The 23,821-nt window shown below is 43.5% G+C and overlaps 1 protein-coding gene across 1 annotated transcript in view; it reads left to right on the top strand.

Annotated features, from left to right (window-relative positions):
- The window catches only part of CCDC60 (coiled-coil domain containing 60), a 532,753-nt gene that overhangs the window by 158,226 nt on the left and 350,706 nt on the right, over positions 1–23,821 (top strand). Inside the window, exon 2 of the mRNA XM_078665905.1 lies at positions 22,765–22,854. Within this exon, the coding sequence (XP_078522031.1) occupies positions 22,765–22,854 (90 nt within the window). The remainder of the gene's footprint in view (positions 1–22,764; positions 22,855–23,821) is intronic.

Genomic DNA, 23,821 nt, shown 5'->3' with positions numbered 1-23,821 from the left:
AATACATGTTGTTTCCTAACCAAATCTAACATCCTCATCTTGATTTCTGTACATTTCTGGCCATATGGCAAGGTCGCTAACCGGTGTCAGGTCCTACAAGCTGCGCCTCACCTAGAGATGTGCGCATGCGCAGCCGTGCCCGGTAATTACCCGGTCTACGCCGCGAACTCCATTTACCCACTAAAGGAGGGCCCTTACTCTGCGCCATCCGGTGACGTCATGAGTATGCGCGCGCGGGGTGGCTACCAGCCTAAGGAAAGCGTGACTACTCCGACCCGCGCCCCTTTGAAGCATCAATTACCTTGCCCCTGGAGTTCTAGGAGTGGCCAATGGCCCCTCCCCCTGGGCGGGAACCTCCATAGGATGATGCCCGCCCCCTCAGACCTTAAAATTAGGTGCTCACCGGTCATGACCTTACCGCCACAGGCCAGCATTGTTAACCGACGATCTGGCCTCCCCCCATCTAGACCCAATTCAGGAGCGCGCTTGTTTGGCAAATCCCTCCAACCAGGCCCAGAGATTATCAGACCACAGGACATTCCCCGCCTCATTCAAGTGAACTCCATCCCCCAGGTAGTACTGTTCGCCCCAGATACACCCATGTGGAATCGTCTGCAACAGGGGGGCTCGAAACAGCTTGTCCAACTGTGTGTTGATCCTCTTTACCGAGTGATTCAACGCCCTGACCGAATCCCCCCCTCGCCACTGCCATCGAGGTATGAGTTGCGACCATACCACCATGCAACCCGGGCAGGTCCTGGCCATCCACCCCGCAGTTGAGATAATCTCTTCAATCAGAATGCGCCTCCCCAGTTTGGCCAAATCATTCTCCCCCAGGTGAAGTATCACCACTGACGGGGGGACGTGCCGGCGCGCTAATAGCCCCTGGAAGAAGTACCTAAACTGATTGAGACATAAACCCCCTCTCCCGAAGAACGAGATGTCAAACCCCAGTTGCGCAGCCCTTTTCTTACGGTCTCCTGAAAGAAAAACACATTCAGCCCGTCTCACATAGGAGTGACCCACAATCCAAACCATTTTCCTGTTTTGATCCCGATGGTTGATCCGCGATGATGTAGGTCGTTGCTGCCCGACGGCAAGTTCCTCCCCTGCGTAACAGGTCTGAGAAACTGCAAGAAAACGGAAACAAACCAGGCGTGAGTACCATCTTGTCACAACATGTCAATCCGCACATATCGTTTGTAACATTCTGAGGACCATCTCCCAATTTTCTTCACCTTCTCCACTGGGAGGCCCCTTGCCACTGCCTCAGTTGCTGCCCCAATTCTAAAGGAGTGAGTGCCAAACTCTTTGGGATCAAGACCTGCTTGTCTGACAGTCAGCCCCAATACCCTCCTGAACTGGTACCTCGTCAAGGGCGTACCATCGGCGTGACACAACAGTGCACCGCCCGCCGCGCCCCCCCCGCCGCCCATGGAACAATTCCACATGCCCCACTGGGCAGCAAGGATTGGCAAGGGCCCGGTGGAGCACTATGGTGTGACCCCGTGACTCTTGGTCAGTCTTTGATTTCTGAATGGTCACCCACATGGTGTCCTCCTTGATACTTACACAAGCCCTTTGTATGCCGCCCTGTAGATCAGTTTTGGACCCTGCCACTAACTCGCCAATTCTCAGTGCCCCATAGAATGCCAAGGAAAATGCAGCTTTGAAAAGAAGTACCCCCCACTCCGAGCTACAGACCCTGTCCAGTGCGACCAGTAAAGCCGTCAGCCTTGCTAGCCCGATGGGCCTTCTCTTATCTGCTTGGTGACCTTGTAAACGGCGCCAACCCCTCAAGGCCTTGCGCACCATAAAGGTGTTAGTAGGATCTCGCATGCCCCTAGTTTGAGCAAAGAAGGATACCGCCGCCCTATGCCTGTTCGCAGCTGCTACTGAACGTCCTTCCTTATGCATCCATTCTAAATAGGCCGCAAAGCCGTCCTCCTGCGCCCATAGCACCTCCCAATGCTGACCCAAGAAAGCACAGTAAGACAAAAACGCCCCTTCGTACGCCGTCTTGGTCCTGGGGGCTAAGCTAGCAACCACGAGGTCCTGTAATCTGGGGCACCAATCTGCCAAAGTACTGCTGGGAAGTGCGCTGGCGAGGGGTCTGCTGTAGGAAGATGTTCCATGAAAACCTGCATTTTAAAGCGAGAGAGGGAGTCAGCTGCATTGTTGAGAATGCCAGGGACATGCTTGGCCTTGAAAACTACATTCCATTTTAGGCACTGCAACACAATCTCTTTTATCAGGCGCAGTATGAAAGGACATCGTGCCCCCTGTTGGTTTATACATTCCACTACTGTCATGTTGTCTGACCAAAACACCACTGATTGATTACATAAGTGTTCGGGCCAGACCTTCAATGCCACCCATATAGGGAAGAGTTCCAGGAAGCCAATGTTAGTTGTCAGACCCCATGTTCTCCATACTTCCGGCCAACGCTGGGCGACCCATCTGTTCCCCAGGATGGCGCCAAAGCCCACACTACCAGCAGCGTCTGTCCATAGACCCAACTCTGCTGATGTTGCGGGAGGACCGGGCCACACCACCCTGCCATTGAAATCCTCCAGGAATGCCATCCATATAAGCATATCCTGGCGAATCTCAGACGACAGCCTAGTGCGGTGATGTTTCTCCCGTAGTCCTTTCATTGCTTGGGCAATGGAGCGTGAGAAAGGGCGTGCCATAGGGATGACCCGTAGCGCGAAGTTCAGTTGCCCCACCACTTCCTGTAATTGTTCCAAGGAAACCTTGTCTTTGCGTAAGCATTGACGTAGCGCTGTTCTGAATTTGTCCACTTTATCCCTGGGCAATCTGAAACATCCCTCCACTGAATCAATCTCAATGCCAAGAAATTCCAAGCACGTGGCCGGGCCCACAGTCTTCCCTGGCGCAAGCGGGACCCCAAAAGCCCGCATGAGCACACAAAATTCCTGCAATGCCCAAGCACACTCCTGAGAGCCCGCCGTACCCAAGAAAAGAAAATCATCTAAGTAATGCATGACCTGCTGGTGGCCCGTCGCCTGTCTCATGACCCATTCTAGAAAAGAGCTAAACATCTCAAAGTATGCACATGATATAGAACAGCCCATGGGCATGCATTTATCCATGTAAAACTTGTCCCCAAACGTAAAACCTAGGAGATGATGATCATCCGGGTGCACCGGGAGGAGACGGAATGCTTATTCAATGTCTGACTTTGCCATCATCGCCCCCGGCCCCATGGCTTGCAACAAGTTAACCGCCTGGTCGAAAGAGGCGTACTTAACACTACAAATCCCCTCCTCAATGGTATCGTTCAATGATGCGCCTCTAGGCGCTGACAGGTTGTGGATCAATCTGAACTGACCATTCTCTTTTTTGGGCACTACTCCTAGTGGTGAACACACAAAATTGGGGACAGGCACCTCGCTGAAAGGGCCAGCTATCCTGCCTAGAGATAATTCCTTTTCAATTTTTGCTGCCACCACCGCTGGGTTGTGTTTCACTGATAATTGGTTCTTGCAGTGTGCGCTGCCTGTGTATCCCCCCGCCGGGATCCTAAAGCCTTGGGAGAAACCTTCCTGGAGTAAGGTGGCCGTTGTGTGGTCCGGGTATCTATTTAACCATGGGATCATTGCTAACACATCTACCGGCGTGGGGGTACCCGACTGGTTTGTGTTACACTGGCTTTCCCCTTCCCCTCTGGCCCGTGTTCCCGTGCTTGGACCTGCAGGATGTTTCAGGGTGTGAGGGGTGACCACAGGACGAACATGCATGTCTAAACTTACAGGTGCCCGGGGCCCTCGTGCAGGTGCGCCTATTAAAGTCCCAGCATACCCCTTTTTTCTCTGACCCGCCGGCCCTAAACTTCCCGGGTACCTCACTCGCTTGGGGGGACCGAAAGGGCTGCTGGGGTCTCGCGGAGAACACCCTGACCGCACTGGCGGACTGAGGGGGGGGGGGGGCGTTATCTGAGAACTGCTTATGCCATGACATTGAGTCAACCGTATCCCATGCCAATGATGGATTAAATTCTAATGCTTTCCTGAAATTTATATATCGTACCCTTTCCACGCATCCCCAGAGTACTGTTCACTCCATCCCACAATCCTGCTCTGGTAGCATGCCAATGGCGCCTGGACATTAGGAGGTCGTTCGGCCTTGATAGCCGTGAATACTGCGAAAGCCTTGATCCAGTTGAGTAGCGTTTCCTCCACCCTAAATCTAGAACACTGTGCCCTCCATTCACTTGGATGCATCCACTCTTTCAGTGTCTTTGCATGCTCCATTTCCCTATTATCCAGTAACAATGAAAAAATATACACATATTTATCTGCCCAAATCATCTCCTTCACAGTCTGTGACACATGCTGTGCTAAATTCTCACTCCTGGAAGGTATAGAACCATCCCCCAAGAGAGGCAGAGCCACCTCCTTACCATTTGCGGGCACCTGGGCCGACTGCCCACTAGCTCCATTCGGCTGGGCAAGACTGGAACCTGCAAGGGAAGAAGATGAGGGCACTGCAACACTGTCGGCCACTGCTGCCGATTTAATCTTTTCCACGAACCTTGCCGCCTCTGCCGCATGATCTGAAGAAGTCGGAAAAGCCCCCCCCTTCTGTAGCCACGGCATCAAAGCCGTTATCTGAGACACCAATTCAGGGGGCATTGAATCTAGGTTACCTGCTGGGACAGCAGGTGCCACTGGGGTTATGCCCAGTGGTACTGGCGTAGAAGGCAAGGCGGGTGCCGGTTGCGGCAAGCCTGTCACCGGGATCGGGGCCACCGGTGAGGGGGCAGGCCCCGCAGGTCGGGGCCCCGGCAGTATGGCAGGAGCCGGTGCCGCGGTAGCTGGGATTACCGGCGTTGGTGTAATAGTGGCTGGGACGACCGCTAAAGGTGTGATAGGCACCTGAACTACCGGCCCAGGGGCAGGGGCAGTATACCTGGATTTCTTGGGCTTAGACTTCTTAGGCGGGGTAACAAAATCCCCCCTTGGCAATGGTGCCGCCCTCTGGCGAATAGGCCTACCCGATGGGCCAGGGGAATCATCAAACCTCTCATTAATCCATGCCTCCAATTCATCAACCTTCCCCAGCCGTTTATTAATTTCGCCCATTTCCCGCATCATGGCCCGCATCATAACCTCCATCTTGGACCCTCCTTTACCACCCCGCAATCCTGGCATGTTAAAAACCAAAAAACAGCTGCCTACTCTCCTAGTGTCACAACTGGGCCAACTTGTGTACCTTTACCAGATGGAGGATCTCCAGGGGGCTTTCAGCACCATGCAACGGCAACCGCAACACCACCGGCTTGTCCGGTTATGTAAGGGGTGAGTAAACCTAGTGTAGACCCGCCCGGCGGCTACCAGGAGCAATGAAATTCTAGCCCCCCGCTCTCCTCTTACCGATAAATCCTGCGTGCACCCAGCCGGTATTGGATCAGCAACGACGTCTTATGTCCCCTTCTGTGAGTGAATTGCGCCAATAATGTCGTTAAATGCCTGGAATAGAAGATTGTATCAATACCGTGGGATATAAGGCAGGAGCAGATTTATGAACACCAAGATTGAATTTATTGGAGGCTTGAACCCCCCCTGCTAACTTTTTTGTGATGTCCAAAAAAAAAACAAATTCGTTGGATTATCAAATTGCACAATAACACTCACTTAAGCCAAGCCAGGAACAGTTATGATAAAATGAATAACCCCTTCTTTGTAATGTCGATTCACTGATTTACACAAAATTGGCCACTTTCATTAAGGGTCTCCCATCCAGGTCCTGCCCTGGTCGACCCTGCTTCGCTTCCTCCCCGTGTAAACTGCACCAAACCTCGATTGTGACTCTGAGCGCGGAGAAAAACAAAGCGCAAATGGGTATTTTCGAAAACCCCCAAATTCGTTGGATTATCAAATTGCACAATAACACTCACTTAAGCCAAGGCAGGAACAGTTATGATACAATGAATAACCCCTTCTTTGTAATGTCGATTCACTGATTTACACAAAATTGGCCACTTTCATTAAGGGTCTCCCATCCAGATCCTGCCCTGGTCGACCCTGCTTCGCTTCCTCCCCGTGTAAACTGCACCAAACCTCGATTGTGACTCTGAGCGCGGAGAAAAAACAAAGCGCAAATGGGTATTTTTTAAAAACCAGACAGTGATCCTTCCCGCGCCGCTGTGGAGGCAGGAAACCCCTCGTACTGCCCAAAACAAAGGAATTGTTACACCGCCGATACCGCCCGGGTCCGCGTGTGTACCCAAGCGCCGGTCTCTTCCAAACCAAACTACCGGCTGGCTCACAAGTCCCCGATGCGGCGCCCACCCCCGCAAAATACCTCTTCTCCTCGGACCGACTAATAAATTGCTCTCCGACCCGCTCCCCAGCCGCTCCGTGTCACGGTGACCTCAGCTCCCGCGCGGTGCCTCGGATGGACTCCGCCCGCGATGCTGCCACGAAGCGCGTGTAACTCGGCAGCCCTGGAACCAGCTCCCGGATCGTGAAACCTGGAAAACAAAGCAAGAAAATTTTAACAAAACAAAGAAGCCCCGAGCGCGGGGCACAACACGCTGTGGGGGAGCGTCCAGGGACAAGGGGGTCTCCCGGGCGCTCCCCGCCTCTTTATTCCCAAGGGGCCGGGCGGGGTGGCAACGCCCCCTGCCCAGCCTCTCCATCAGCACGCCCCCCCTGACTCGGACCTCCTACCCTGGTATCCAGGTCAGGGAGGCCGCCGGCCAATCGGTGGTGGGTCGCGCCCACGAAGGCCCGCCCCACCACCGAGAGGCACTAAGGGGGGGAGGCGGTCGCCGCGCCGCCATGCGGGCGGGGGGGCCAAGGGCCCCCCCCTTTTCATTCTGAACACAGCTTTGCAGACAACAAGGGTGCATCTGTGCAAGGGCATAGGAAACACTAAATTGGGTGGGAGGAATGGACCACAGACAGCTTTGGGGAGATCTAAGCCAGTCTGTCTTGGCTCTAAGACCCAGAGCATGAGCCAAAGACATCAAAGAATTTAACTCAGGCAGCAAATGTAATAGAAAACATATCGTAAAGACTTTAAAATGAAACAATATATTTTTTCAACATTTTTGAGTGTCTCAAATACACCTGATTATATTATGGAGTTGAGTGACATTTATATATATTTTTTTCTACATGAAACATTCAAGAACGCTCCCAAGCCTTAACGACATTGCCACAAGTTACCCAAAATGAGTCAGTTTGTCATGTTCTCTTTTTATGTAACCTATGTTGTTATTAAATGTGGAACAAGATTCATTTATATTAGACATATATGTGAGGTTTCTATAGAGCGTAGCTCCAGTGCTAAATTGCACTCTTAAACTTCATAGTTAAGAAAAATGATAAATAGTGAAATGACGCGATGGGCAATGGATCGCACTATTTAGTCAAGTAGAGAAGCAATCATTTGAGTCAGAATTGCTTATTGGGCAGTTCAGAGACTGTAGGGGGACATCCTTTACTCTTCAGTTCGCTCAGTTCTTTGTTTTCAATTATTCAATTAGTGTTAGTATTTGGAACTCAATAAACACACTTATCACACCTTAAATCAAACCGACACTATACTCATATGTAGAAATGTGTGTAGCCATAAGATTTAAAGATGTGCTTTTCTGTGTGGAAACTTCCCACAGACAGGAAAGAGCAAACACAGCGATGGGATATACTTGTCTGAAATCATGCTGCACTTCACAAGCATCTCTCTGAAGAACAGTAACCCAGGCAGAATCGTTGTGGGAGCTTGGAGACCTCTTTATTTTTGGCTAATTATTTAATTGCTGTGGTTACGGCGCTAGGCCTATTTTAAAATCAGTCTTTTTCCCAAGTCAGCAGAGCTAGCAGTAACATTAACCTAAAATAGCATCTCCTGCTTCTCTTATTCTGCTGGCTCGCATGGCTTGACAAGTGTACCCATTTAGGAGAGGCTCATCACCTCAATGACAGCAATGAAATCATTAACAAAACAATGAGCTCTTTGCGCCTCCGCAAGGGGCTTCAAGAGACTTAGGCCATGTGCAGCATGTCTTCAGAGAGTGATGCTCTGTCTGCCACTGTCTAATCTTCACTTTCCACTTCATACAATATAGGGGAATATTGTGATCCGTTTTCCCCTTCCAAAATGTATGGGGGCTATATCCCCTCTGTCCCCATGGTTCCAACACCCATGCAGGTGTGGTCATTCCCACAACCCACATCTGCAGCTCACTGTTGTATGTCTGTCCAACTGTGTGGGTGCAGTGGGAGAGGCAGGTGGGGTCACAAGAGTGTCCCTGTTGATCTTACAATGCAGAAGACAACCATCCCTATTACTCTATCAGGAACAGAGGGAACGAATATGCAGCACAGAGTCGAAACGGGTTGAGTACAGAAATAGTATTTTTCCCAATGAACCGCTCTTCATTGGTGAGGAAATTAATTTTGGGCTTAAACTCCAGATGTAGTCCCTTTTTATATGCTAAAATATGATATTAGCTGTTTGGACAGCTTTCTTCTAAAGGTGTTTTAGGTATGTAGATACACTTCCAGAGATCTGGCGGGGAGCCACCACAATGCCAGATTATTAAAAAGGCAACCATGCCCTACCTGAAACGTTTAGTTTACGCTCTTTATTAAGTGAGGTAGGCAAAGTCTTTAGTAGGCTGATGCTTTCCAGAATAGATGGAAACGTATGAGGTTATACCATGGATCGAAGAATTTTATCGAATTAATATTTCTGTTGCTCGTGTTTATATTATGTTCTATTTCAGAGACATATGCTATAATCGTTGACATAGCAATATGCATGTTGCCTTTGTGAATCTTTGGTAATACATTTGATAGTGCCCTTAGGCTATTATTGAAAAAACCTATGAAACTAGGATTTCCATTGGATATTTTCAGAGATATCCCAATGTATACATAGTCTGGTATCACTCAGGGCTGTGTCCTTGTACCAGTATCTTTTAACATATTTTTGAGTACTTCCCTCATGTGTCACTTCCTCCACAGTATTGCAACCAAAGGCTGAGGACAGTGCTTGATGTGAGCCAGTGGTTTCCGGTGCTCGGCACCGGCACTTAAGACAGCTATCACATAGTGACGCTGTTTGTGTAATTTAGTGATGAGCAGAACAACGGTTGTTTATAAATTCACTGTACATTAGAAGCAACTGATACCTGCCGCCCAAGTCATTCTTATATATTTGGGCTATTACACAAAGAACTAAGGCAGAGATGCCAAATTGCGAATGCACATCCACACACTTCGTCTGTCAGAAAGTAGCGTGCAATTTGTGGTACACGGTGGTACTCTCCAAGCATTGAGTCTCCCTCCACCTCCAGGAGACCAAACAAACTCTCTGGAAGATGAAATCCCCGGCGAGTTTCACAAATGCCGAGGCACACCAAAAATCAGTACAAATCTGTAAGGTAGGCAGTAACCATTATGGTAAACAGAGGACGTCCATAAGTCAATCTTTTTTCTTCTGTATATCCTTTATTTCATTTCAGAATCCCATTACACAAAAACCACAAAAAAATTGGCTGCCAGTGTTTTTTGTGTAATGGGATTCCGAAATGAAATAAAGGATATACAGAAGAAAAAAGATTGACTTATGGACTTCCTCTGTTTACCATAATGGTTTTTGGTGTGCCTCGGCATTATACCTTTGGGGCCTCGAACAGTCTGAATTGTCACACTGTAGCAGTGTGATGGTTAGTAGTTGTGTGTGAATTGTCACTGGCAGCCCTGGCAGGGGCAGTGGGTGGAATAGCTGTAGTGGCACTTGAATCTTTGCAAACTAAGCACTGGCGGGGGAGCTTGTAGCTAGTCCATTTATGTATGCATATGATGTGGAAGTAATAAACAGAGAGCCACCCATTCATCCCAAGAGGACTGGGTAAAATTATCGCAAAACTACACAAATGTCCCCTAAGGAATTATTTCTCAATTACTTACAATTTATAAATAGTCACAACAAGTGAACAAATATCAGATACTGCATGGAATTATCATTATGTATCGTACTTCATTTTATTCAAAATTTCAACGGCATAATATGGCAACCATCATACTACTAACATTCTAGATCTTGTTGTAAGTAGTATAAAACATCTTCTGCTTAATTGTATGAATAAACCAAATATCATACAGTACAGATTATTCAAAGCATGATGAAATATTTTCAAATCAACACAAAGGTTCTTTTTTAAGCAAATCGATGTTACACGTCGACGTTTCGGTCCCCTATTGGTTTAAACATTCCCCAGGACCATCTTCAGGACGACAAACATTGCACATGTGTATTTCACAACATCTGGAAACAATGAGAAAATACTAAATAGCCATGCATCTCAGGTATCGTCTTCTCACCATAAAAGATACAAATCACCGAATTTCAGAATAGGTGGTCTGAATCTACATCAACTAATTTTCCCAATAAAAGCCCAGAGAGTTTAACCAAGGGGCCCACACCCAGAGAAAACGTACAATAGGTGAAAGTCTTACCTAATGCTTCCAGCCGGAAGTATAGTATGCTATTAGCCACGTGGACCAATATGTCCCACAATCTAGAAAAGGTTAAAAGACCTAATATATACATCTAATATTTACAAGGTAATTCTCAATATCAACAACAATATCCCTATCATACACACAAGTATCAAAAGTAGGTATCTTCAATAGTCAGCCCTATATAGCAAAACAAGCAAAGAATGCCTGTTTGTGCCCAGTATCTTTCATAGTACGCTATGGAAAGCTCCAAATGAATCACACTTACATGTTTAAGCAGTTCTTTCAATCTGTAAACAAAAATTAACACGATGTAAATCTCAAGCTTTTCTCATATGGACCTGTCCCCACAACAACACCCAAGAGTCGACACGTAACAAAAAGTACTCACAGCCCGAATAGTCTTTAGCGTGTTGTACTCCTAAAATTATTAAACCATAATTACTTCTCAAAAAATCGTGCTAGTAATGCCAGCAACGAATGATAAATACATATAATTCCACTTACTATTAGTTAGTAGCAACATCCGTCAAAATACGTCCGAAGCTCTTAGTCTCAGACGGTTCAATGAACGCCATCGATAAAATACCCTGGTTTAGCGTGATGACGTCATACGGGCTCCAATCTCGCGGCCATCTTAGAGTGGCTAGTAACAGGGATATGCTCTATGTCTTACAGTCACATATGTGTTTTTCAACCCCTGAACTACCAAGTTGACAACTAAATGCTAAATCGTAATGAAGATTAAACATCAAATATGTCCTACAGGGTTATAGTCACCCGTGTGAAGCCTCCTAAATAAGTGTCTCGACCAACGTGGCCATCTTGGGAAAGCGAGTGTGTAAATCCAATCCCAAGTGAATGGAGACTCTATCAGTATCTTATTCGGTCGCTAGTGCTCTAAACAAGCGCGGCCATCTTAGAGTGGCAAGAGTGCTTAACCATTCTCAATTAAAATGCTCAAGTCTATAATGATATCTATGTAGGTGGTCCGATAATCGGAGAGCCACTGACACATAATTCAGCTGTACCTCAAAATCAATAACCCAATCCAAATATACAGTTAGAGGGCACCAATCTAAGATCTAAAGCCTACCTCTGATGGTAAAATTTCTGCAAAAAGGAAATTACAAGGTTGCTAGTGTATGCCATTCAATAAGAGAGTTTAACCCCTTTTCCCCAGTGTTACAGGACCAAATCCACCTATTCTCTTTTAAGGTGAGTAGACGATCAACATTGTGATATCATCATTCATATTGTCACACAAAAAATGTGATCTATTGTTTACAGTGTCCATGTGGGTTGAGGTACATAGGGAAACGACACAGGAGGTGAAAAAACGAATTTTGCAGCATCAATCTCGCATAAGATGTAATGTGATCAGCGCGCCGTTAGTAGACCACTACCAACTAAAATCACATTTACCCACTGAAATGCAATGGTTTGTTTTGGATGTGGTTAACCCCTTCCATGCTCATGACGGAACCGTTCCGTCATGAACCCATAGGTTCTTTAGAACCTTCAGCACTGCAGCGGAATTCGCGCAGCACTGAAGGGGTTAAAAGCACAAAAAGATATCACAATGTTGATCGTCGACTCACCTAAAAGAGAATAGGTGGATTTGGTCCTGTAACACTGTGGAAAAGGGGTTAAACTCTCTTATTGAATGGCATACACTAGCAACCTTGTAATTTCCTTTTTGCAGACATTTTACCATCAGAGCTAGGCTTTAGATCTTAGATTGGTGCCCTCTAACTGTATATTTGGATTGGGTTATTGATTTTGAGGTACAGCTGAATTATGTATCAGTGGCTCTCCGATTATCGGACCACCTACATAGATATCATTATAGACTTGAGCATTTTAATTGAGAATGGTTAAGCACTCTTGCCACTCTAAGATGGCCGCGCATGTTTAGAGCACTAGCGACCGAATAAGATACTGATAGAGTCTCCATTCACTTGGGATTGGATTTACACACTCGCTTTCCCAAGATGGCCACGTTGGTCGAGAGGCTAATTTAGGAGGCTTCACAGGAGTGACTATAACCCTGTAGGACATATTTGATGTTTAATCTTCATTACGATTTAGTATTTAGTAGTCAACTTGGTAGTTCAGGGGTTGAAAAACACATATGTGACTGTAAGACATAGAGCATATCACTGTTACTAGCCACTCTAAGATGGCCGCGAGATTGGAGCCCGTATGACTTCATCACGCTAAACCAGGGTATTTTATCGATGGCGTTCATTGAACCGTCTGAGACTAAGAGCTTCGGACGTATTTTGACGGATGTTGTTACTAACTAATAGTAAGTGGAATTATATGTATTTATCATTCGTTGCTGGCATTACTAGCATGATTTTTTGAGAACTAATTATGGTTTAATATTTTTAGGAGTACAACACGCTAAAGACTATTTCGGGCTGTGAGTACTTTTTGTTACGTGTCCACTCTTGGGTGTTGTTGTCGGGACAGGTCCATATGAGAAAAGCTTAAGATTTACATCGTGTTAATTTTTGTTTACAGATTGAAAGAACTGCTTAAACATGTAAGTGTGATTCATTTGGAGCTTTCCATAGCGTACTATGAAAGATACTGAGCACAAACAGGCATTCTTTGTTTGTTTTGCTATAGGGCTGACTATTGAAGATACCTACTTTTGATACTTGTGAGTGGGGATATTGTTGTTGATATTGAGAATTACCTTGTAAATATTAGATGTATATATTAGGTATTTTAACCTTTTCTAGATTGTGGGACATATTGGTCCACGTGGCTAATAGCATACTATACTTCCGGCTGGAAGCATTAGGTAAGAATTTCACCTATTGTACGTTTTCTCTGGGTGTGGTCCCCTTGGTTAAACTCTCTGGGCTTTTATTGGGATAATTATTTGATGTGGATTCAGACCACCTATTCTGAAATTCGGTGATTTGTATCTTTTATGGTGAGAAGACGATACCTGAGATGCATGGTTATTTAGTATTTTCTCATTGTTTCCAGATGTTGTGAAATACACATGTGCAACGTTTTTCGTCCTGAAGATGGTCCTGGGGAATGTTTAAACCAATAGGGGACCGAAACGTCGACGTGTAACATCGATTTGCTTAAAAAAGAACCTTTGTGTTGATTTGAAAATATTTCATCATGCTTTGAATAATCTGTACTGTATGATATTTGGTTTATTCATACAATTAAGCAGAAGATGTTTTATACTACTTACAACAAGATCTAGAATGTTAGTAGTATGATGGTTGCAATATTATGCCGTTGAAATTTTGAATAAAATAAAGTACGATACATAATGATAATTCCATGTAGTATCTGATATTTGTTGACTTGTTGTGACTATTTATAAATTGTAAGTAATTGAGAAATAATTCCTTAGGGGACATTTGTGTAGTTTTGCTATGATGTGGATGTGGCATTAAGAGATTTGACACCTTGGGTTTCAGATAACATGCTTATTAGCTACGTTACCTAAACAGCCATGATTCTTGAGGGGCACTAGTGATCAAAACATTTTAAACCAAACTTTGATGGTACCGTAATACACCAATACTCGAGGTTCCACTTTTAAATATTTAGATTACTGTATAAGCAATTTAGGAAGATGGGACTTCCACTTCATGCCTTTATCACACTTAGGGCTAACAACTACGAAGTTTCTTAGTAAGTTTGGCAATGCGTACAGGGAAATCCTGCCTCCAAACCCAAAAGCATGCTATTGTTTGGTTATACCTCAGGTTACCTTTGGACCTGAAATATGAGCCGGGAAGCCTACTGTGTTCTTAGATCCAGTGGAAGGAAAAATGTGTCATGGGCTCTGTCGTTACCTGCTGTAACACGGTGAGGACTTGTTGATAGCCCGCTGCCATTGAAACCTTTGTCTTGCAATGCAATCAAAAGATCCTTCATGTTTGTTAGAGCTCTTTGCAGAAAGAATAATCATTTCCTAACTGGATGTGCATATCTAGAAGATCAGGCTGGCTTGGGTACAGGAATGTTATACCCTGTGAGGAAACGCCTGCTGTTAGTGCTGTCAGAGTGTATCATACCCCAGACTATGTGTGTGTTTTTTTCTGGATACTCCACACTAATGTTTAACAAAGGTCTTGCAACTTAACTTGAAGCACCTGCTAACAATTTACACTTGAGCCAAATATAAATTTTAACTTCTGCTACCCCTATTTGAATATGGATTTGAAGAATGGAATCCAGCTCTATGGATTGCAGTTTCCTGATGTGGAATTTGGAAAGTGGATTTGAAATTGAGGAGTGATATTTATTCTACCCCTTCCCTGAAACAGATACAAGAAACTCCTTCAAAGTACAAGGTCTTATGCCTCTAGAACCAGTGTTTGTACCCCAAAATTATTAACAGCTCACTTCAACAAGGACTCATCCCTTACTCCCTCAAAGTGGGACAAGTTTCGCCCATACTTAAGAAACCCACAGCAGACCCTACCGACCTAAACAACTACCGTCCTATTTCCAATATTCCTACCTTGGCCAAACAGCTGGAAAAATGTGTACACTTCCAACTGACAAAACACATCAAACACTTTGACCTCCTCAACTCACACCAATCAGGCTTTCGAGCAGGCCACAGCACGAAATCAGCCATGACACACATAATTGATGACGCGCTTGAAATCCTAGATCAGAACGGTACCTGCCTCCTCATCCTACTTGACCTCTCATCAGCCTTTGACACCGTCAAACACGAGAACTTACTCGATCTGCTGAATATCAGAATGGGTCTATCAGGGACAGTGCTCAAGTGGTTTACCTCCTTTCTGCATAACTGGACTCAGAAATTCAAGATCAACATCACAATGTCCTCACGCGTTCCAGTAACACTAGGTGTCCCACAAGGATCCTCCCTATCCCCAACATTGTTCAATCTAGTCATGGAACCACTCACTGCACTGCTGAAAGCATCTAATGTACAATTTCACATGTACGCAGACAACACCCACTCTACCTCAAAATACAATCCCCTAAAGACATCAAACTACTCAACACAACCCTTAGGAACACACAGACTTGGCTGGCCGAGAATCATCTCAAACTTAACGCTCTTAAAACGGAATTCCATCTAATAGCACCTCCCGCCAAAATCCCCATCACTCAGGCTTGGCTAAAACACCTAACTGCACTCAACGTCCAATCTACCATCGTGGATTCAGCGAAATCTTTAGGCATAACCCTCGACTCCAATCTCAATATGCAACAACATATCAGCAATGCAACTAAGGGAGCTAATTTCCAAATCAATACTTTGAGGAAGCTGAAACCCTTCCTCCCAGCCAATGACTTGAAGTCCGCAGTACAAGCCCTAGTTATTCCTCGGATTGATTATGGAAGTGTTGCCCTCTGTGGCCTCCCCATATCGACAAACGCACCACTAAGAGCTTCTATTAATGCTGCGGCGAGACTTATCACTGGATCAAAACTACGCTCACACATTTCTCCTGACTTAAAATCCTTGAACTGGCTGCCATACAAAGCTAGAATACACCTGAAAATCGCTTGCATGACACACAAGGCTATAAACCACAACTCGCCCAGCTACCTCACTTCTCAGGGATGGCACCCAGGATCTGGAATGCCCTCCCTCCAGAAACCAGACTTATCTCTTCCACGGCATCTTTAAAAAAAGAAGTACAATCGATCCTCCTGGCTAAATTCACATGAATATAGGCAGAGGAATTCTTGAGACTCATCATTTATCCTTTTACTACATTGTCTGGCCTGACTACCTATGTACTTTGTTACCTTACATTGTTCTCCATTGATAACCTTCTGCTCCTCTTGCACAAAACGCCTTGTTAATCACTCTTTTGTCCTTTTATCCCATATGTGTGTAAAGCGCTCTGATATCTGTAAGGATCTTGTTGCGCTCTATAAAACTTTTCAAAATAAATAAATAAATAAATGTAACTTTATTATGCCTAATGTTTACAGGTACCGAGGAAATGCTTTAAAATAGTTATATTTATTTCACTATAATTGTAAGGATATACTTTTGATTCTGTTATCCAGTGCCTCCAATGAAATTGATTTAAATGTTGCATTTTCTAAAAATATATTGCTATGGTTGTTCATTGATACATGAAAGAAATGATGCGAGGAATAAATGAGAGGACATGATGAATAAGTGTAATCATTTACATATATATGCAAAGTTAACTGATATATCCCGTACCACAAATGGTGCCCAACAAGCATTTTGCCTCACAGGTGAAAGCAAACTACTGTTGATTCTTACTACCAGCAAAATGGGATCACGGAGAATCCACCTTGACCTCTATATATCATTTTAAAGTAAATCAGTGGCACTTCTCGGTACAATTCAAGAATTCAATGAAATATTTGATTGGCTTTCAGTCATCAGCAATGAATGCTATCACCATATCATCATGTTTCAGACTAAGGGGAAAGAATGTGGTTTAACGGCTAGTGCTGAGGTACCAGGTTCGAGTCTCGGCAGGGACTGTCAGCATCCTGTGATTCTGGGTAAATAATTTAATCTCACCATTCCTACCAAAAATTAATCTGTAACGCAACTGGTGCTCATGTAAAGTGCTCTGATGTCTTCGGGTCAAGTTTGTGCTATATAAAAACGCAGAAAAAAAGCCATTTAAATAATTTATCGCATTCTCGAATGATAAACCTAGGAGTGCCCTTGATTTACTTTAGTATGTATACCCAGGCCTGATGGCTTTATGGCCAGCTCTTGTAGTGTAATTGTCTATACATCATCATTGGCAAGACTTACGATCGCCCCATTAAACTTCATACCCATCGCTATACCACTTATTATAATACAAAAGAATCGTATAATAAGCAGCGTAATCACAAGTACACTGCTGACATTAAAGCTCATAAAACAAACGATACTCCGGTCTTTGCAGATCCTCGAAACCGGAGGAAGAAGGTACAAATTAGTGCAACAGTGCCTTATTAATTGCAGAATGTGCGCTATATGACCAGCTCTTCTCATGTGACATTGAGAACACCCACTCTAAGCAACCCAGAGAAAGAGGTGAGGACTCTCTAAATATAAAACCATAGTTGTTGAGTTATTGATGAGGCAAGAAGCAGTAAATACAAGAAGATTTATTCTTAATAATAGAAGCACCACAGATACAGGTCTGAATGCCAAAGAAAGCTTCAAGCAACTGTCCTTCTAGTCCGCTACTCCTCAACGCCCCGATCCACGTTAGAGTGTGGAACACATGGAGGAGAGCATTCAAAGGACAACAAGTATACCTAGGAAATGTAGCGGAATGGCGCATGCATGAAAGCACGTGAGATACACATAGAATACAAAATAAAGTAACGCGTGCAACAGGCACCGCGTGCAACAACAGGCAACACGTGCAACAGGCACGCGATGGATATAAAACACCTCCCCCCCCCTTAAAAAAACGATGTAACAATTCTGTCCTTTACAATTGAGATAAAATCAGACATCCACTTGGTTTTCCTTATCATCTTCTACCTAAAACATTAGCATTAGTCGCATTAGTATCAACAGCATCATGTTGAAGACTATTATCACATGCATTAGCCCACCGGGTTACCTTTAAAGTAGGCTGCCTGATCTTCAAAGCCCTTCATGGCAAAAGTCCTAGGTTCATCAATCATCTGATAAATAAATACGAACCGACCCGTAACCTCCGCTCTGCCCACTTGTCCCTTCTCACCTTGCCTAGGTTAAAAAAGAAACGACTTGGCGGATGCCGATTCACCTATCCGGCCCCTAAGACCTGGAACTCCTTTCCCCTGTCACTCTGGAGCTGCACTAAGCTGGCGGAGTTCAGGGGCGCTCTGAAGACCTGGTTATTCGAGCAAGCGCACGGTTAGGGTATTGCTTACCATCTGTCTCATCTTAGCGCCATGAAACCCCTGGGTGACCGTGCGCTTGATAAATTTCGAATAACATAACATAACATTAGACACACAAAAGTTTTCAACAACTTTATCATCTAACTCATCTAAATAATTAAAATCAGTATAGTTCAAATTGCTGTTTCCATTGTCCTCAGAACAAACATAAATATCTTTGTCGGCTTTGAGAATAGCAATTCTGCTTAAATTCCATACTTTGTCATCAGATAATCTCACAGAATTGTTTAATACTTCTATAACTTCAAATGGACCCATATATTGGCTTTCACCTTTTTTGACTTTCCATGTTTTTTTTACTTTAACAAGCATACCAATTTCAACACATGGATCTAGTTTAGAACGTTTTTTTTATCAAAACTCTCTTTATTCATTGCATGTGTTTCTGCTAAATTCTCCTTCATACTATTCAAATCTAAAGTAGAAGAAGTAGATGGAAGTAAGCATTAAGGATTTGATTTTGTCCTAGAGAGTCTTCCTCTCAGGATTTCAAAAGGAGAATAGCCCGTTACGGAATTCATGGTAGTCCTTTACATCCAAATAGTTTTATGAACCTACAACTCCCATTTGTCATTTTCTATTCCTGCAGCTTGTATGGCATTTTTAAGTACCCAATTAAATCTCTCAATGACACCATTGCCACTCGGATTATTCAAAGAAGTGGTGGCGTGAGTAAGACCAACTCTTTTGAAATAAGCTTTAGCTTTGTTAGAAAGGTATTGAACACCATTGTCTGACTGGTAAACCTTCTTCAGTGAAAATGTGATCTAAAAACATCAAAACAGAATCAGTATCAATTTTATCTACAATTTTGATAATAGGCCACTTTGAAAAGATATCTATAGCTGACAGAATGTATTTGGAGTTGAGACCAATAGGTCCCATAATGTCCATAGCGATGGTGTCCCACGGATTTTCAGGAATTATTTGAGTGCCCATGTTAGGTAACCAGTGACTTATCAGAATTAGCACAAATAGTACAATTTCTTACCATATGTTCAATGAACACATCCATCCCAGGCCACCAATAAACACTCTTCACAGTTTGTTTAGTTCTTACAATTCCACTGTGTCCTTCATGGCCATGTAAAACTATAGAACGTCTTAAATTATTGGGAGGGATAGGTCGATCACCTCTTTTTATTATATTGTTATCACAGGATAACTTACTCCTAATTTCCTAGTAACTTCTTAGTTCAGTACTAATGTTTTTTTTACTAGGCCTATCATTTGAAATGTGAAAAGCAACTTGTTTTAAATTGCCGTCATTGTTAAATTCCTGACACCACAAACTCTGATCAATTGACATGGGCCCCTCATCATGTACCATTGCAATATGTAAATCATCCCATTCACTATAAAGATCTTCTTTGATGGGTAAAGGCATCCTGGATAAAAAATCAGCTGTCACATTTTCTTTACCTGGAACATACTCAATCGTGTAAATAAAGTCTTGCAAACGCATAGATAAATGTGCAATGCGTGCAGAAGCCTTCAACATTCCCTCTGTGGTAAGTAAACGCGCTAAAGGTTTATAATCGCTCCTAATGATGCATTCGTTGCCCCATATGAACACCCTAAAATGTTCTAGAGCCCATACACAGTCCAAGGTTTCTCTCTCTATTGTAGAATACTTTTCTTCTGCTGGAGTGAAATCTCTAGAAGCATGCGCAATGATACATTCTTTCCCAGATTCACATTTCTGAGCAAGAACAGCACACAAACCTTTTGAGCTTGCATCAGTAGTGATTATAGACACGAGGAAGGATCAAAAGAAGAAAGGGCAGTGGCAGTACAGATAGCTTTCTTAACATCCCTGATTTCTTATTCACAATCATTTGACCATGCAAATGTATTTATATTCTTAACCAATTGTCTAATGTTGAAGGTACAACAAGAAAAATTAGGAATGTATTTAGCGTAAAATTCAGTCAATCCTAAAAAAGATCTAACATCATCCTTAGACAAAGGATGTGGGGCTGCTTTAATGGCTTCAACTAAATTTGATTTGGGTTTAATGCCTTCCTCACATAACTTATGACCAAGGTAAGTCACAGAACGTACCCCAAATTTGCATTTAGCATGCTTAATGGTTAAACCATGGTCACTAGGAGCAGATAGAACACTCTCAAGAGCAGACACATGTTCTTCTTCACTGTTACCAAACACTAATATATCGTCTTGAAAACAGACCTCATTTTTACAATTTATCAAAATATCTTGCATAACCCATTGAAAAATTGCGGCAGCAGACGCAAGCCCAAATGGCATTCTATTGTATCTGAAACAACCAAATGGGGAAATGAATGCCGTAAGATCTTTGCTCTTTTCATGTAACTCAATCTGATGATAAGCTGCAGATAGATCTACAGTTGAAAAAAATGTGGATCCTCCAACAGATGCTAACATTTCTGATATGCGCGGTAAAGGGAATTAATCAATAATTATGTTGTTGTTAAGATGACGAAGGTCAATGCAAAGTCTAACCTTGCCATTGGCACGTCTGGCTACTACAATGGGAGAAACCCACTCTGAAGATTCAATTCTTTCAATGATACCTTCTTTAACTAAACCTTCCAACTCAATCTTGAATTCATTGCGTACAGCTAAAGGGATTTATGTATTTTTGGACACGCATTCTCTTTTAAACATATCTCATGCTTAAAATTTACTAGTTTACCAATTTCTGACTTGAAAACATTAGGGAATTTTTGAGCATGGAACAACCAACACCATTTTGTTCATCCACCAACATCACAGGTTAATCTGGCAAAAACGAAGAAAAAAAAATGAAAGCGCATGCGCGTGTAGCGTGTGGTTTCCCTAGTGCGGTACAATAACATTAGTACACGGCTCAGAGATCTCGGGAAACCCACGGCATACGTAAATAGGAAATGCCGGTGAGTGGAACACTCTAATACTTTTTAAAAATCACAAGGTCTTTGTCCATCCTCAAAGGTAGCTCTAGGGTAGAGATTCACTGGGCCAAATCCCAAATCGATTCAGGAACCCAACGCAAAGGTAACTCTACACCGTCGGAGTACAATCAGGAAAGATAAACACACGACCTTTAAACGAAGTATCCGGCTTAAAATCCAAAATTAAGTAAGAAGAAATCCTTGTGATGAAAATTTCAATAAACTTTGAAAAATAAATCCAATGGTGCTTCTTTATTAGGTTCAGTCCCTCGTCGCTAAATTGTTGAGTTATTGATGAGGCAAGAAGCAGTACATAAAAAGATTTAATCATAATAATAGAAGCACCACAGATACAGGTCTGAATGCCAAGGAAAGCTTCATGCAACTGTCCTTCTAGTCCGCTACTCCTCAACGGCCCGATCCATGTTAGAGTGTGGAACACACGGATCGTGCCCTACAGGAGAGCATTCAAAGGACTTCAAGTATACCTAGGCAATGTAGCGGAATGGCGCATGCATGAAAGCACGTAAGAAACACATAGAATACAAAATAAACCACAGGCACCGCGTGCAACAACAGGCAACACGTGCAACAGGCACGTGATGGATATAACAATAATTCATCAACGATCTGACAGATTATTCCTTAAACACTTCCGTACATAACACCAGTTACGTTACAGATGGACACATTCGTTTTTATTAGGCACAGGGAGATTAAGTGATTTGCCCAGAATCACTGAATTTTGAGCCTACCTGCCCAGACTCGAACCCAATTCCCGAGGTCGACCACCCTAGCCGTTAAACCACATTCTCTCCCCAACATTATGGAACTTGGGAGCTCACATAGAAATTTACTCAGATTGTCATGGTTTCAAACCCTTAATAAGATCGAAAATTGTTGGCATACTGGAAGAGGAACAATTTTGCCATGGTCTCTTTATTGGAAGATGTGAAAAACTACTTGAAAGTAGAGAGTAGAAACACAAGAAATAAGAATTCCCACATAAAAAACTATTTTTTCATTTAAAAACATACTTATTTTTTACAGTTGCTCCTAATTTAGCAAAAACACATACATGCAGCATTCACTATCTGTGACACTACTGTAAGCCATGCTGCAGTTGTTTCACATGCTTGTTTCCATTTTGTATATATTTATTTAAATCTTGCCTGAAGTTCCTAGTGTTGTGTAAATTAACTGAATTGCGTAATTTATCTGGTGGTTATTTAATGACAGTTGCTATGAAATAGAAAAGAAAGTGTTCGGTCTGAATAATTAAGTTGGTATCTTCCTGTGCCACAGTGTTTTTAGTACATATGGATTTTTTTTAACCAAAAACCTAAACACCTGCTTTGTTCATCTTGTGATGCTAAGACTTGGAAATATTTCACATAATAACACAGTACTCAATTTGTTTGTAGGACACAAAAGATGAAGACCTTGATTTTGCTGATGATGTTGCTGGAGCGGCCAAGACACATCCTGCATTGAAAGATTCTCAGGACAAGACTGTGAGCTTTCTTTCAATACATTTACTTACTCTTTTGCTGAGCTGTGTGAGTTTGCTCTTGATGGGCACAAGATCTCACCTGAAATCTGCCCACATGCAGCAATATGACTTTTATATGACCGCAATCACTCCAAAAACCTCTCTCCTATTCGCATTTCCCTACATGGCTCCTCATTGAAGCAAGGTGCATATTTAAAGTGTCCTGCCTGATGCACAAAGTCCTTGGCTCTGCCTCTCCTCACAGTCTGTCACACAAATTCAGAATCTCTGGAGTAATCGCTCTTGTTGAAAGCTCGGAAACTCTCTTGCTTGAACCCACCTGTATTCAACATCCCTACCACACCTGACACAATATGCTCCTGTGGATGTGCTTACAAAATCTGGAATTCCCTTGCTCCACACGGATCCTTCTAGCTCACTTTTCAAATCTAAACTCAAATGCATTCTTTTCAGTAGCTTCCTCCACAAATCACTTGCGCTAACCTTGTCTTTTGCTTCTTGCTCATCCTATCTCATCTTCTTATTTTCCTTTTACACCCCCGCTTCCCTTACCCTCTGCAATACAGATAACCTAAGGAACCGGGGGTCTAAAGTCAACAATTTTATCAACTAGCTTCAACTCCTAAAAGCAGTGAGTCGGAACAAAAAGTCACCTAAACGCCCAACGAAGAAGAAGAAGCAAAGAAAATAGAGAGCCAAGATAAAGTGATTAATGGTTAGATCCAAAGGCAGTTACTAGGATTCCAATCAATTTCTCGTGGGGATCAATCTTCTCATTTGGTCATCCACCTCTCAGCATGGTGTGTCTCTTGATCATAGAGACTCTCTACCACACAAAAGGAAAGTAGCTTGAATGGATCAACCCCAAAATCACTTGGAAGAAGAAACATATTATATGTTTCTAAATTCGAGATCACACGGGAATTAAGTGCAGTGCAAAACACAAAAAGTGATGATTAAAATAGGAT

This window comes from Lissotriton helveticus, chromosome 11, assembly GCF_964261635.1.
Source record: "Lissotriton helveticus chromosome 11, aLisHel1.1, whole genome shotgun sequence".
NCBI lineage: Eukaryota > Metazoa > Chordata > Amphibia > Caudata > Salamandridae > Lissotriton > Lissotriton helveticus.
Note: the sequence above shows the minus strand (reverse complement) of the source record. Positions and strands in the feature narration are given on the sequence as shown.